Below are 16,803 nucleotides of genomic sequence, written 5' to 3' on the forward strand. Positions count from 1 at the left end.
CTACACTGTGCTGTGTTCACAACATAGTGCTGACTCACAACCAACAAGTACTTGGTGAGTACTATGCTTGACTTTTGAAAGATAATGATAAAAATACCAACCAAGGAGGAGGGGTGATTGTTGTATGTTCTTGCTGGGTAGTGGTGGCACACACCTTTAATCCCAGCACTTAGGAGGGAGAGGCAGGTAGATCTCTGTGTTTGAGGCCAGCCTGATCTACTGTGTTCCAGGACAGCCAAGGCTATATGTGGGGAGACAAAAACAAAAAGCTGTATAGCCCACAACTATAATAGACATAGTTCAGTGACAGAGCACTTGCCCAGTATACCAGGGTTCTGGGTTCCACCCAAAATTCCTAGCACATAGGAGGCAGAGTCAGGAGGATTCTGAGGTCAGCCTGGACTCTATAGCAAGATTCTGTCTCAAAACAAACAAAAGTCAAAAAACTTCCCAGGGTCTGGGGGATGACACAGTGAGTGAGAATGCTTGCTGCACAAGTCTGAGGCCTGAGTTTGAATATCAAAAGCCAAACCGATGGGGACACATTCTCCTGTAACCCCAGTGTTTTAGTGGGTGAAAACAGAAGGATCCATCTGAGGGGCTACTAGCTGTCACCCTAGCTCTAAGTTCAGTATGAGACCCTGTCTCAAAGAAATAAGGTGGAACATGGTAGAGCAGGACATCAAACATTATCTGTCACCTGCATGTGTGCACACCTACACATACATGTGTACAGATATATACTATATATACATATAGTAAGGCATTTCTTCCTGACTGCCACTTTCCTCACAGAGAGACTGCAAATATTTTTTAAAAGTCACTCTTCTGACTAGATTATGAGTTGCTTTTCTCTCTCCTACCTATATCAACCATCTGCTTCTATCTGTTCATTTAAGGGAGAGGTATCTTATTGGCAAAAAGGAAACTGTATTGTTATTTATGGTATGTCTGTGGCTGTTTGGACTGTGTGTCTGTCTGTGTACCATGTACATTTTTGGTGCCTGCAGATGCCAGAAAATCCTTAGAAACTGGAGTTGCAGGCAACTGTGAGCCACCATGTGGGTGCTGGAAATCAAACCCAGCTGTTCCCGAAGAGCAGCCGGGGCCCTGAACCATGGTGTCCTTTCTCCAGGCCCCAAAAGGTACTTTCTGAGAATGCTTCAGTGCTGTTGCCTTTCCTGCTAGCCTGCAGCTCTGGTGGCAATTCCATTCTGAGAACCTTCTTGAGACTTGCAAGAGCTAATTTTATTGGTCAGAAAAGTTTTCTCTTTAGTAGAAGGTAGGAATCTAGAAAGGATGTGAATTTGGAGACAGGATATGAGAAGTTTCTAGAATACAATGTAACTATGGGTGTTTGGCTTTCCACATTAGAGAAGAGGCTTCTCTCTATGTGAAAAGGGAATAAATCGTTGGTTGTGATATCTGCCAAGATAGATGAAAACATTGGTGGCCTCAGATCAAACAAAATGCTACAGATCATGACAGTTTTGTCACATGTAACCATGTTCAAGAAATTAATTTTTCTTCTGTATTTATTTCATCTGAGAGTATCCCCAAACAGCACTGACATAATTTCTTCAAACCATTATGTGCAAGTCACTCTCAGCAGCAAGGAAGACCCAGCAGCTAAATGAGCATTTCTTACTGGAACTTGAACAACTTACCAGTGGCTATATCACTCTAGACAATGGCACCCCTCTCCCCAACAGCCATTAACTGCCACTAATATCTTGAAAAGGAGTCTAGTGGGTAGGAGCAAGAGCGCACGCGCGCACACACACACACACACACACACACACACACACACACACACACACACACGTAAATGGGGAGTAAAACCAGATTAATGAAAACCAAGTACTACAAGCTGTGCTTGGTGGCATATGGCAGCCACTCAGGCTGCCAAGGTAGAAGGATTTCCATTTTGAGGCCAGCCTGAGCTCCACAGTGAGACTCTGTCTCATCAAACAAGCAAACAAAACGTCAGGATGGGGTTGTAGCTCAGCAGTAAAGCACTTGCCGAGGATGTACAAGGCACTGCTGGGTTCAGTTCCTAGCATTACCACCAGCATCAAAAGAGCAGGCAGAATAAGCAAGTTAATAATTTCAAGTCTTTTATACTAAATTATAAAGGAGGACCAAAGTTCTAGTTCAAAGCAGGCGTTCTCTCTCTCTCTCTCTCTCTCTCTCTCTCTCTCTCTCTCTCTCTCTCTCTCTGTGTGTGTGTGTGTATGTGTGTGTGTGTGTGGGTGGGTGAACCATAGTCCATTCACTATGGCCCAAGCTGGCCTGAAACTCAATTCCAGGATATGCCAATACACCTTAGAGGAATGTCTTCATGATATGTTGCCTCCCACTATCCCACAGCTCTGTAACACTGTGGCCTTGAGATTGAGAACCCCTTCTTGTAATTTACTTCAATCGAAAACTCCATATCTGAGCCCACCACCATCATGCCTGCATACATCAGGAACCCTAGCTGGTCCTTTGTCCACACTCTTCCTTTGCCTCCTCTAGTCCTGGTAATGACTAATCTAATGTAAATGTCTTTTCTTTCAGTCCTCCTCGCCCTCTGACCAATATGAATGACACCATGGTTAGCCACATGTCCTCTGGAGTGCCCACTCCTACCAAGAGGTAGGTATGTCTTGTACCTCATGGCTGGGAACAGACTTCTGCCACCTGTGCGGTTGTGCTCTCGGAAACCAGGCTCCGCAGACAGGGAGGCTGACACTCTTAACCCCAATGATGGTCTCTTAAATCGTTTTCTGTTTTTACTCCAGCCCCCTTCTGACTCGGAATACAGCTGTTGACATTCAGCTCTGACTAGTGCCACAAGAGGAAGTGCAGTTGTGACCAGCAGTGCTAGGCATGTTTGAGATCTTTACTAACATTAAGCACAATTTAATAATAAGTTTCAACAATTTTGCATTTGACTTTTTAATTTCAAAGATAATTTCCGCCTTTGGTTATAGTTTATAGATTGATAATTATTCTCCTAGAAGATATTCTAGGTCATTCTGTATATGGCTCATAAGCACTTAAGTAGAAAGCTCCTAAGTCCCTCAGTCTTAGTTAAACAGAGACTTTGCTTTAGGATCCTTTAAGGAATGAAAACTCTAAACTCCTTTTTCTTTTTATATAATTTTTCTCTTGTTCAGAATTCTCCTAGACAGACTTAAAAGAACTATGTTGAATGACATACTTTCTATTTGATTTAAGCTGTTCTATGACCAGAGCAGTACAGAAACCCCCTCACGGGCACAACCATTAAAGAATTCTTTCAACACTCAGCCCTTGAAAAGGAGAAAAAAAATCACAGACATTCCAGTTCACCCAGCACATCCCATCCATCCTCCCTGGAAAAAACCAAAACCACTATGCACCATATGTGCTGAGCACTTTGTATTGATGCAGCTGTAGAAATGGGGTCGTCCTAGTAATAATTAGACTCAATATGTGATCCTGAATGCTAAAACTTCCCAGGAAAGCATTTCCCAAACCTGCAGAAGAGAAGAATCCCCTGGGGCACTTGTTAAAAATACACATTTCTGGGACCATGTCAGACTCAATGAATCACAAGCTTCAAGAACAGAATTGGGAGAAGCTGTGTGTTTAAGAAGTTCTCCCGGTGATTTTTGTCATCAAACCAATTTGGGAAATAACCTTAGCAGGAAGCAAGGGAGCTGGATGCAGGCTCCCTTAGAGAGAGGACTTAGAGACTGAATAAATCACTGACCTGCTGAGACAGCTCTATCTGTGTGGAGACCCAGGACCTGGACCAGGTAAGACAATGCCCGCTGCCTCCTCCTGAGGGCACTTCTAGCAGAGAACAGCCATTCACTGGAAGCAGAACCAAGTAGGAAGGGGTGTAGGCGAGGTACCCAAGTTTGGATCTGGCTGCCACCTGACTTTAGACATGTTTCTTTAGTTCTTTAATCTATGGGGCTGATGATGACATCCACCTCATGAAGTTTACATGAGGACTTAATAAACTGCCTATATTATTTTAGGGGCAACTGGAGTAAGAGACCCTATGAGAAAGACAGAGAATGGGTTACAAATTATATCCCCAAGGACCCAGAACAGCCTGCCCTATTCTCAAATTTTTGTGTATATATTTATATATGTATATTTATAAGCCATAACATTAAATCCTATATTTTCCATTGAGAATATTCTTACTTCAGAACTCGACAGGGAAGGTTATTGAAAAAAATTAGCTTGGAAACATGTGTTAGCTCTAGTGATGTAACCTGCTGAGCTGGGGTTAGCTTTACCTCTTTACCTGGTTAACTTCATCTGAGTTTGTCTCGGTTTACTAGTTTTGCCCGTCTGCATCACCGAGTAGCTGAAAGCTCAAAGTGTCAGGGGGTACCAGGATAAGATGCTGGGTATTCAGAGATCCCAGGTGAGGAGGCCATTAGATAGAGTGTGTCCTCCTGACAGTGTTTTATTGCTCGGGAAGATTACCAGAAGGTTCTCTGAACCTACGTTAGCTGCAGACATCTTCACAGACAAGCCATAGGCTTGCTGCATTGTGCCCAAGACACAGCTGCCAGTGTCAGTCTTAAAATTGTGACTGACACTTTTTAGAGCTAGATCAGAGAGTAGAATATATTCTAGATTAAGATTTTATTTTAAAGTCAGCATGTCAGCTGGCCTCTTGGTCTGTGTGAAATTAGTCCTAGAGCAGACGTCACAATGTATCCATGGCAACTAACAGAGCTATGCAGCTTGGAGAAGAGCTGACATTGTACCCTGGGTACGTAGAATCCTAGGGGATTTTATGTATGTCCAACAGGAGATTGTGAGATGTCACATGGGTAGTAATAGTTCATACGTATGTTTTTTCATGGTTCCAGTAACCAAGGAGTCTAAACTGCAGATAGCGTGTTTACTTTTGCAAGGCTCAGCAGAAATAACTGTACTCCCGCTCTTGAGTATAATCAGACTAATATTTTTAATCTGTGAAATCCAGGTGCCCAGTATGTCTTACCAACATGAAGTCTGGTGCTGCTGAGGCAGGAGTCCTGAAAGGGATAGTGCTACTCTCTTAAAAAAAGCAATTTCAGAACTCAGCACGAAGTATAATTCACAGAAAAGATCACACAAGAAATGCATACAATGGATAAGAAGTGGGGGGTTAAGCATTTTGGTTTCCATCTTTTGTTTTAATTAATCAATTTACATTTTGAAGTAAAGTTTCATGCTTCCCAGCTGGCCTCAATTCACCTGTTTGAGTGTCTTCACTACACTTTCTGCTTTGTGGTTCTGGCGAGCAAAGCCAGGGCCTTGAGCATGCCAGCCAGGTACACTTCCAATTGAGCTACAGCCGTATCCACCTTTTGCAGTAGGCAATGCATATGTGACTGGTTTTGACTAGAGTTTTCAAAAATAATACTATGTTAGCCAAAATAAAAGATACAGGTGACTTTTTAAATGGAAAAGATTCTGGCTGTTTTGTGAGATGCTAGAAATTATATTCCTGGATGTTTGTTTTCAATAGATTTGTTCTTTGTAATATCTCCAAATATGGCAGCTAGAAAGATAGCTCAGTGGTTAAGCATGCCTTTTCAAAATCACGAGGACCAGAGCTTGGATCCCAGCACCCCCTAACAAGCCTCGAACACTGAGGGGGTGGAGATGTAAGCCCAGTGGGGCTTGCTGGCTTCTGGACTAGCTCAGAAAACTAAACTCCAGGTTCAGGGAAGAGCCCATGTCTCAAAGGGATAGGTAGAGCATGATAGAGAACTCTGGGTGCACTGTCTGGCCTCTGCTCAAGAGCACACATGTACATGGATGCACACACATGCATATGAGCTTGCATACACACTTGCTCCCTCCCTTTTTACAATTTTATTTATTTTGTGTGTATAAGTATTTTTCCTGCATCCATATAGATATGTACCACATGCTTGCCTGGTGCCACAGATCCTACAAAACTGTAGTTACAGACAGTTGTGAGCTGCCATGTGGGTGCTGGGAATTGAACCCAGGTGCTCTTAAGTGCACACAAGACACATGTGCACTTAGATGCACACAGACACACAATAAATCAACTTTTTAAAAAAAGTCTCTGGATATTTCTACAGCTAAAAATACAGCTTCTTTCAATTAGTTTTCTTTGTATCCATTAGAATAACAGTTTTTAAACAATTTTAAAAGTTTGCAAAGCCTTGAAAGCTTAAAAAGAAAAAAGAAAAAAAAAAAAAAAACAATGATGTCCTTCTTTTCGGTGTATTCTCCTCCCTGGCCTGCCTTTTCCTCAAAGCTTGGACCGTAGATTGAACTGGTGTACAACTCTTGCCCTTTTCTCAGCTGCCTTAGACACACATAGATATGGGAAGCGAAGTTAGTACTTTATTTCAAATGTCTCTTAAGTTTTTAGCTTTAGTTATTCGTGAATATTTCAGTGTTTGCAGTTCTGTGGACATTTCATGTGACTGCAACAAAAGCATCTGAAACTTTGCTTTGTACATTTGGTAGATCTATGAGTTACACTTCTTATATTTCAAGGGTTTTATTGCTTACTGTTTTGCTTTGTTTTATTGAAACAGGTCTGACACTGTAGTCCTTGCTGGCTTTGACCGAACGGTAGTCCAGGTTAGCCTCTAAGCTCAGTATCTCCTGTCTCTGCCTCCTAAGTGCTGGGATCACAGGATCACAGGCATCATACCACAATGCTCAGCAGATTTCAGGCATTCAACCCTGACTGTGATAAGTGTTGGGATTCTGTAAACCCCATCCCCAGTTACCTAACACTATAAAAGGGGCTGCTTGCCCCCTCCTCTCTCTTATCCTCTTGTTCCCTTGCTCTCCCCCCTTGTCCCTCCTCTCTCCATTCCCTTTTCTCCTCTCTCTCCTCATGCTTATGGCCAGCCTCTGCTTCTCTACTCCTCTGCCTCTCTACTATCCTCTTAACTCTCCTTCCCATGCCCTGAATAAACTCTATTCTGTACTATACCATCATGTGGCTGGTCCCTCAGGGGGAAAGGATTCCCAACGTGGATTCCTCAGAGGCATCCCCCTTGCCCCCATGCCTCACTGCACCTCCATGGAGCATATCCATCCCCTCCACACACTCTCTCTCTTCATATTTTTTTCTAACAATAGGACAAACCTACAAAGCCCAGGCAGAGGGAGACAGGGAGGGCATACCCATCACTTCTCTCATAGGCCGTCAACACTTTTCCTATTACCGTTAGCAGATAGACACATATCCACCATTGTAACAGACAGTCTCGTGCACACCAGAGCCCCTGTGATTTGTGAAACAGCCAAGGAAAGATTCTTGGGGCCTAGATGTTCACTTCCCATCAAGGGTTGTGGCTTTGATGTTTGTATCATTAAAGCAAAGATAGGAGTATTTCTTAAAAAATAATAAGGCCATATTGTCAAGAAAGGACAAGGTCGTGGGACAGAAAAGCAATAAAGGTTGCTACTGCATACATGTATACCCACATGCACACACCTTCCAAGACGTATTTCTGCTGTCAGGCTTTTTCTCCCATAAGGCAACTCTCTGTAACTAAAGGTGCCCTCACACCTTTCTTTCCTGTGCCATTTCTGCCTCCTATGGAAAGTGCCAGGTAGAGACTATCCAGGGTGAATCCATTGGTCCACATCAAGTCTGAGTGTCTTTTGATGACCCTTCAATCCTTTAAGCCATGCACCAGATAATACACTCTTTTTTTTTTCCTCCAAACTATGCGTCTTAAGTTTTTTCTCCAAATGATGCATGTTTAAGGTTTGCAGTCAGACTTGATGTGACGCTACACTACACACATGTTATCACTACTCAGAAGGCAGAGCGCTGGAAGTTCAAGGCCAGCCTTTACATGAAATTCAGTCTCAAAAAACAAAACAAAAATCTTCAAACATGCCTTTAATCCATGTTTGAGGAAGCAGAGGCAGGAAGATCTCTGTGAGTTCAAGGCCAGCCTGGTCTACACAGTGAGTTCCAGGGCAGCCAGGGATACACAGAAAAACCCTGTCTTTATAAAAAACAAAAACAGAAGACAAAAAACAAATAAACCAAAGAAAGAAAGAAGGAAAGTAGTGTGGGTGTGGGTTTTGGGGAACTGGCTGGTTGCTTTCTTCATGAGAAGCCCTCAAGTCAACACAGGAATTATGGTTTTCTTCAGTCTTCTTTTGAAAGACAGAAAAGCATAGTAATTAAAAATTAACACATTATCAGAAGAAACTGCAGGGCCCTCGTGTTGGCAGGTACCCAAAGCCATCCTGGGCCTAGGCAGTCTGCCAGTTTTCAGCCTCTTCTGGGTTGGGATTAGGTTCCATTTCCATTTAAGATTTAAGGTGGACTTTTTACCAGTTCTCACTCACACTGATGCAAACAGACAGTTTTACTATTTTCAGGCAGAAACTTGCAAGCATAAATTTGAAAACTTGGAGCTGACAGCGTAGTAACAGGTCCTTCCTCTGGTTGGACTGAGGCCGACATCACGTCTGAACAGGTTGTGGCCTCTCATTGTGGAAGGAACTGGTGTGGAATACTGCTCATTGTTAAATCCAAACTGAGAGGCTCTGGGATGGTGGGTGTGGATGGCAGGCTCTGGAGATTTTTTTATATTGGTCAGCTGAGGAAGAGGAAAGATAATGTTCTAGGTTCCTTCCTGGCTTTCATTAAGGTAATTTTGGTCAAACACAGGAGGGAGACTTGGGCAAGAAGCCAGCAAGTTTATGCTGAGGTAGAGGTGCTCATGGGACACCCTAGCACTTTTACTACCTAATTCTCCCATCTACCAGCAAAGGGCATGCAGATACTTAGATCTAACAAAAGACCAGTGGGCTCTGCACACACATTTTCTCCTCGATCTTCCCTTTCTTACCAGGCATTTTGTCTCTGCTTTCTCTGATACAGGTATGATCTCTCCCTCCTTCCCTCCCTCTCTCCCTTCTTGCCTCCCTCCGTACCCACCTACCTCCCTCCCCACCCAATTCTGATTTCTTTTTTATTCATTGGTTGGTATTTTGAGATAGTCTCATGTAGCCCAAGCTGGCCTCAAACTACATAGCTAAGGATGATTTGAACTTTTGTGCCTCCTGCTGCCGACACTCAAGTGCTGAGATTATAGGTATGCACCCCCATGCCTAGTTTATTTCGTGCTATGGTATGAACCCCAGACTTGTTATATATAATGTGAGTGCTCTGCAAACTGCTACATTCCCAGCCCCCCCCCCAAAAGTGTTTACTTTTCCCACAATTTTCATATGCTCGGTAGCCCTTTATTGGCGTGTCTTTTGTCTCCTCCTGAGGAGCTGCCTGCATGCTGCTGCTCTCAGGGGCCTGTGCTGGGAATCAGCCTTGCACGCCAGAGGAAGGTTCTGTAGAGGTGCTGAATCCCTCCCAGTGCAGACCTACTGTGCTTGCCCTGGGATGTGTCGCAGTTTCTAACAGCTCGCTATCAAAACATTCCAGCTTGCTTTATCTAGTGAAGCATATTCAGAGTCAATCAAACTGGGGCCCCATTTATCCTTCCAGGGAGCTTCTGTTCCCACCTCAATCCCAACTTAATCCTTTCCTTACAATCAGAGGGAATTTTTCCCCTGAAATTTAAGTCTGATGGTGTTGCCCTCCTAAAAAGAACCTTGCAGTGTCAAGTTCCCTCTGGTTTGTGATGGTATCATTCCCACGCTAGCCATCCTTCCATCTTTATGCTCACTCTGTGGCAGCCACTAGTCACGAGTGGCTGTTAACAACCTAGAATGTGGTTAATATGACATGGGAGATAACTTTTATTTCATTTTAATTAATTAGCATCTTAAAACAGCCTCACGTGGCTGGTACACGTGGAAAAGAAAGTTTATTGTTTGTTTGTTTTTTGCTTTGTTGTGATTTTCATCTGTGACCGTGTTTGTTGTGGTCAGGGTAGGTAGGAGGCACGTGGCAGACAGATAACAGCACCTCATCGATTCATCAGTGAAGGTGGGTGGTGCTGACGGGGGTCTGAGAAGTTACCCTCTGTAGCCTGGCCGTTGCAGAGGACCTGACCAGTCATTTGGCCTGTTTGTCTTTCTCCACGGGTTCTCCTTGGACAGCATTTTTTCCCTCCTTTTGTCTTTGTTAGTGTTTGGGTTCTTTAAGAAAAACCAGGGTTGGGGAGGTGGCTTGGCGTGTAATAGTGCTTGCTTTGCACGCATGAGGTCCTATGTGTGTTATGACCCCAGCAGCCTTGTTAAAGATCCACATGTGGTTGTGTGTGTACCCGTAACTCCAGCATTATTGAGGGCTCTGGTGGATATAGGAAGATCGCTAGGCTTGCTGGCTACCAACGGCAGGAGACCCTGTCTCAAAGGAATGAGGCAGAGAATAATAGAGAAGGATTCCAGACATCTTCCTCTGGCTCCACACACACAAATGCACATGTATCTTGCACACTGTCCCTACACAAAATAAAAATAAATTTAAAAAGAAAGAGATACAATCCAGATGAGGACATTTTGCCAACCCATCTCCCTCACATCAACATTGTGTTTCTTTTGATGATAGGAAACAAGTTTGATTTGGCCACAGAACTGCTTATGGTGTCATGGGTGAAACCTATAGCCATATTTTTGTCTGAGAGAGCTTGGAGTCTCAGTATTTGAGATGATTGTGTTGGCCGATCACGGATTAATTTTGCATAAAGGGACCTACCTTGACCAAGGGTGATCCGCAGCTACTACCCTCTACCCAGTAGATCTGCACCACTGCTCTCAGTGTGCCCTATCCTGTCCCATTTCCAGGAAGGCTCTCTGTTGACATCACTGAGTATTCGGAATAATTGGTATGGGTTTTTTGTTTTGATTTTGTTTCATTTTGTTTTGGATTCTTACATTTTATTTTGCGTATAGGCGTGCTTTGCTTGCATGTGTGTAAACCACATACATGCTTGGCGCCTACAGAGCCCAGAAGATGGTATTAGATTCTCTGGAACTGAAGTTACAGACAGCTGTGGTATCATATGGGTGCTAGGAACTGAACCTGGGTCCTCTGCAAAAGCAACAGGTGCTCTTAGCTGCTGAGTCATCGGCCAGCCCCTGGGTGCTTGCTTTTTAATTATTCTCTCCCAGGATGGCTTGCAGCCCCTTTGACAGGGCCAGATTTCCCCAGCTATATTAAATCACTGACATTTCTCTGAACTCAAGGTTCTTTCCGGAGCCAGAGAATGGTCTTCTGATTTGCTGTTGGGATGACCTGGTTTTCCCTGCTGCCAGTGAGGACACTGGGAAGCTCTGAGCTCCTTAGTACTGTGAATACAGCTGCGGGCCTGTCTTCCCTGGCGTGCTTCATAGCATTTGACCTTCCTTTGCATTTAGAAGAAGAAAAAGAACAACTACAATTCATAGGAACTGAACTGTTCATTGTACTCTAAGTTCTGCTGTAGCTAAATTTGTTCTCTTCCCACTTTCCCAGGTTCTAAGTTCTATGGCTCTGTGGTTTCTTGTGTGCCACACATTTCTTCAGGTCTGGGATTTGAGCCTTCTGTTAGTGACTGCATGTCCAATCTACTCACCAGTACCTCAGCTCCCATTTGTATATGTGAGCGCACCTTCCCTCTCACACCTGCTCCATCTCAGCAGGGAAGAGCGGCACCTGTTGCCTTCCTTCAGCTCCGCCCCAGTGAGCAGCCACCACATCACTGTTTTGATCTTATTGAGTTATAATGTACATGTAATTAAATTCACCAGTTAAATCTACATGCCAGTAACTGCTTCATTTTGCATTTGACTTCTTAAAAATTATTTATTTGAAGCTTGGAGCCTTTAATTCCAGCACTCAGAAGGCAGTGGCAGGCAGGTCTCTGAGTCTGAAGCCAGCCTAGTCTACATAGTGAGTTGAAGGGCAACCAGAGCTATGTAGTGAATCAGTCTCTCTCCCTCCCCCCTCTCCCTCTCTTTTTCTCTCTCTCTCCCCCTTCTAGCTTCCACTCTCCCTTTCTCTCACATGTTTTTAAATATATATAAATATAATACATATTTAAATTTTGTATTGTGTTTTAACATACAATTGAACAAACCCCTCAGTGTTGCTCTATGCTTCTTTAGTTCCTAATATTGACCCAAATTTGAAAATACTAAAAAAGAAACTCCCAAACCCTACAGAGAGAGGAGCTGTATGTGTAGAGATGCACACCTTTAACCCCAGCACTCAGGAGGCAAAAGCAGGTAGATCTCTATGAGTTTGAGGCTGGTCTGGTCTACATATGGAGTTTTAAGGCAGCCAAGACTACATAAAGAGACCTTGACTCAAGCCCCCCAGAAATTAATAATTTGTATATGTTTTTATGTATTGGGAGAGGAAGGCATGTATGTGTCTGCTTCCTCCTCCTGTCAGGTGGGTCTCAGGGTTCACATTGTAGTATTAGGCTGGGCAGCCAGCATTTTCTCCTTCCAAACCATCTTACCAGGCTGTGTTTGACTCATGATTGAGCTGGTTTTCACTGCCTTGTCTTCTGTGCTTTAATCACAAAGGTCAGGTCGTCCTTTGGGCTCTTTGATCTAGTCTGTGTATTGGCCTTCCTTCATTTTGTATGGCATTGTCTGGTAGGTTTTACCACAGCCACTTCAAACTTAGACTAAACTGAAGAGCACCTGAGACTCGTGCGGCAAGTCTGATAGGGACAATACAAGTAGCATGCTGTAGCCTGGAGTGGCCCTGTTAGATGTGAGCACCTTGATCTTGACTGGAGAGGGTTACCAGGGAACAGAACATGCTACTTCCAGAGCTTCTGTCCCTGGATTGTGTCGCCATGGAAGAATGTCCCCTCTTAGGCTCTCACCATGATCACAGTGCATCCCTGGGGGCACCTAAATTCATCCAAGTCACTGAGGACTCTAGAACATATTTGGAGTCAAAGTCAGTTTTTAAAAAGCAGTCAAACCAGTCAGCATTGCTCTATGTTTCCTTAGTGCCTCCTATTGACCCAAATTTGAAAATATAACTAAAGACTCCCAAACCCTACAGAGATGTTGGCATGCTGCGTGAGCTGTGTCTAGTGTCAGACTACATTTCAGCTACCAATCATCTGAAAACTGCACCCTGCAGGTAACAGCCTCCTTTTGTAAATAAAGTTTTATTACCACACAGCCATGTCCGTTTGACTATGTGCTGTCTATGGCTGCTCTCCCTAAAATGGCAACTGAGCAGTTAGAGCAAAAATTCCCCTGGGTTCCAAAGCCTAAAATATTCACCTTGGAAAAAAAAAAAGCTGACATTTTAGCTTAATGGAGTTAGAATAAGGATGCTAACCTGATACGCTGCATTTCTAAAAACCAACTGCTCTTATTAAACTCTGGAATATTGTAGCCAAGAAATAGCACTTTGGAAATCAGTCTGTTGTGTCTCATTACTGAGTTCAACCCAGGAGATGATGACCTCTCCCTACAGCAGGTTATGGAGGCCTTCACATCTGCTTTGTTAATAGTATCTTCTGATTGTTTCAGGGAGTGAAAGTAACAAAGGCACAAAATGTGAATCTCTTACAGCTTCACTCCAGCCAGCCTGTGGGCTGAGTAGTGGGGAGATGATGGTGGCTGAGTGTGAACTCCCTCAGAGTAAGGGTACAGTAGACACTGGGATCCGAGCTGGGTCCTTAGTGGTTGGGAGGACTCTTCTACTGAGGCAGAGAGTGTTCGTGAGTAATTGTCCACAGTAAATTAGAAGTCACTTGACGCTTTTAGCCTTCCTTGGAGGTCAGTCTCCTAAGTGTCTAGCACTTTGAATAAGAAATTAAGGAGTTGAAAGACATCATTGTCTTAAATTATGTTGTAATGTTGCCATCCAATCTAAAAATCTAAAACTTCCCATCCATTTCATAGTCTAAATTTTTCTGCACACTATTCATCATTATTTTCTGATTATATTGTAAAATTATTACTCTTGGGCTGGTGACATGGCTCAGTGAGTAAAGGTGCTTGCTGCAAAGCCTGAGGACCTGAGTTCCATCCTCAGAACCCGCATGGTTGGAGGAGAGAACCAGTGCCACAGAGTTGACCTCTGACCTCCACACTTGCTATGGCACACTTGTACCTCCACATGTGTGCGCATGCATAAAATAAATACACTTTGAAGATGATTACTCTTCATTTCTCCACTAGAATAGAAGCTGCTGGTTTGGTGGCTGTCAGTAATTAATTAGGTCTAAAGTAATTATGATGGAATATGTTGTCACATGCTTGTAATCACAGCATTGGGATGACTGGGGATTCAACACCAGTATGGCATGGTGGTACACACCTTTAATGCTAGCACTGGGAGTCAGAGGCAGGCCAGCTTGGTCTACATAGTGAATTCCAGGACAGCCATAGTTATACAGAGAAACCCTGTCTGAGGGAGGGCAGAAGTTTCAGCACTAGCCCCAGACATATATCAAGTTTGAGACCAGCATGAGATGTATGAGACCATGTCTCAAAAACTCAGTAGCAGGGCCACTGAGGTGGCTCAGCAGGTAAAGGCTCAGGCCACCAAGCCTGATAGCCAGTTTCATCTCTGGGACCCACATGGTAGAAGGAGAGAACTAACCTGTGCAGCTTGTCCTCTGACTACACACATGCCATCTACACTTCCCACACACATCTACACTCATTTACAGATAACTGTATTAGTTACTTTGTGGTTACTGTGATAAAATACCATAATGAAGACAACTTATTATATAAGAATGCATTGGGGTTTTCTCTTTGTTATTGTTTCTGTTTATTCATTTTTGGCTTATTTTCAGAGGGTTAGGAATCCATCATGATAGGGAGACAGCAGCAAGGAGCAGGCATGGTGGCAGGAGAAGCTGAGAACACCTGTCTTCCACTGCAGGCATGGAACACAGAGAACAAAATGGAAGTGTGGGGGGGCATTTAATACCGAAGGCTATCCATGGTGACATACTTTCTCCAGCTTCACCACCTAAACCTCACCAAACATCACCACCATCTGGGAACCAAGTATTTAAACGCCTGCGACCATAGGGGTCATTTTCTTTCAATCCTTTAAAAAAGAAATTTAGGGTCAAGAAGATAGCTCACTGGGAGAAAGCACTTGCTGCACAAGCATCTCTGGTAGATAAAATAGTACATATTTGTAATCTTGACATGCTTACTATACTGTCAGAGACAGAAGAATCCCCTGGAACCAACTAGCCCATGTTGGTTAGCTAACAGCTGCCTGTAACTCTGACTCTAGGAGGTTCAGTGCCCTCTTTTGGCCTTCTGAGGTACCACACTGACATGCACAAACCCATACCCACACACACACATGTATAATTGAAAATAAAAGTAAAATATTTTATACATGCTAGAAACATCCAGGTGTGATGTCATACGCCTGTAATCCTAGAGGCAGAGGTAGGTGGATTTCATGAGTTCTAGGACTACATAGTTAGACCTTGATAAAAATGAACACACACACATACATGTGCACTAAACAAGATTAAAGGTGGATGGAGGGCAGGTGACAATGAGGTGATATGGCCAATGATATCATCCATAAATCTATAATAAAGAATATCTTGAATGTTGCTAAAAAATTAAGAAATCTTGTCTTTTCTCAAAATAAATAAGAGCAAAAATATAAGCAGCTAGATAGAGAATAGAAAACAAACTCAGTGATGCCACAGAAAATGACCAGTGACATCCAGAATTCCACAAGATAGCTTGGCTTCTTCACACACAGGAAATGAGCAAGGGACAGAGGGAACTGTTGTGGATTTAAGATAGAAATGTTGCTGTCTAATGGTAGCACACACATTTAATCCCAGCACTTGGGAGGCAGAGGCAGGAGGATCTTTGTAAGATCAAGGCCAGCCTGGTCTACAGAGTGAGTTCCAGGACAGCCAGAGTTGCACAGAGAAGCCTTGTCTCAAAAACCTCAAAACATAAAATGAACTAGAAATGTCCAATCAAACACAACATGAAAGAGGCAATATCAACAAAATGTAGTAGGAATCTACTTTGAATTTCATTTTTACTGAAAAGGACATTTTGTAAGATCTGAAGATTGTTTCATTTGGCTTCAGATATTAAAACACCATCAGAAATGTTAGATGTAGTAACATTGAGATTCTGTGAAATGTTTTCCCTATCTCACAGATATATGGGCACAGGAGTTCCCAGGTAAAAGAATCGCCTTATAGCTAAATATGAGTAGATACAGAAAAGGATGACTGAGGAGAAAGGACAAGGTGGTGGTCCACTGGGGAAGAAGCACCTGTTGCCAAGCCTGACGTCTTGAGTTTGATAGTGTAATGCACTTGGCACTTGCACTCACACTGCCAAAAACGGAGTGAATATGATTATAAAAAATAAAGTTGGGGCTGGAGAGATGGCTCAGTGGTTAGGAGCACTGACTGCTCTTCCAGAGGTCCTGAGTTCAATTCCCAGCAACCACATGGTGGCTCACAACCATCTGTAATGGGATCTGATGCCCTCTTCTGGTGTGTCTGAAGACAGTGACAGCGTGCTTACATAAAATAAGTAATCTTTACATAAGAAATAAATAACAGTAAAGTTGGGAAAGGAAAACTGGTTAAACAAGAGTGATTAAGTGGTAAGGTTTGTTCACTAGATGACTCTGCAGTTTATCATTTCCAGAGCTAAAGGCTGTTGTTGCTCTTGTTGATTTTAGGCTCATCTGCTGTGGATCTTCCATATCCCTGTAAGAGAGAGCCTCATGTTCTGTCTTACTGTTAGTGCAATTTTAACAGGTTCACCCAAGTGTAGTTCTATGAGAACTTGTATCTCAGCAGGAGTAGAGATTTACCTTGGAGGTCGTGTGCAGTGTGTAGAAAGAACCATATCATTAGG

General features: G+C 43.3%; 1 protein-coding gene across 1 annotated transcript in view; it reads left to right on the plus strand.

Moving 5' to 3' along the window:
* The window catches only part of DTNB (dystrobrevin beta), a gene marked incomplete at its 3' end in the record, with an annotated part of 190,990 nt that overhangs the window by 124,133 nt on the left and 50,054 nt on the right, over positions 1-16,803 (plus strand). Inside the window, 1 exon segment of the mRNA XM_080914824.1 lies at positions 2,563-2,640. Within this exon segment, the coding sequence (XP_080770950.1) occupies positions 2,563-2,640 (78 nt within the window).

Source organism: Micromys minutus (assembly GCF_963924665.1).
Source record: "Micromys minutus genome assembly, chromosome: 1".
Classification (NCBI taxonomy): domain Eukaryota; kingdom Metazoa; phylum Chordata; class Mammalia; order Rodentia; family Muridae; genus Micromys; species Micromys minutus.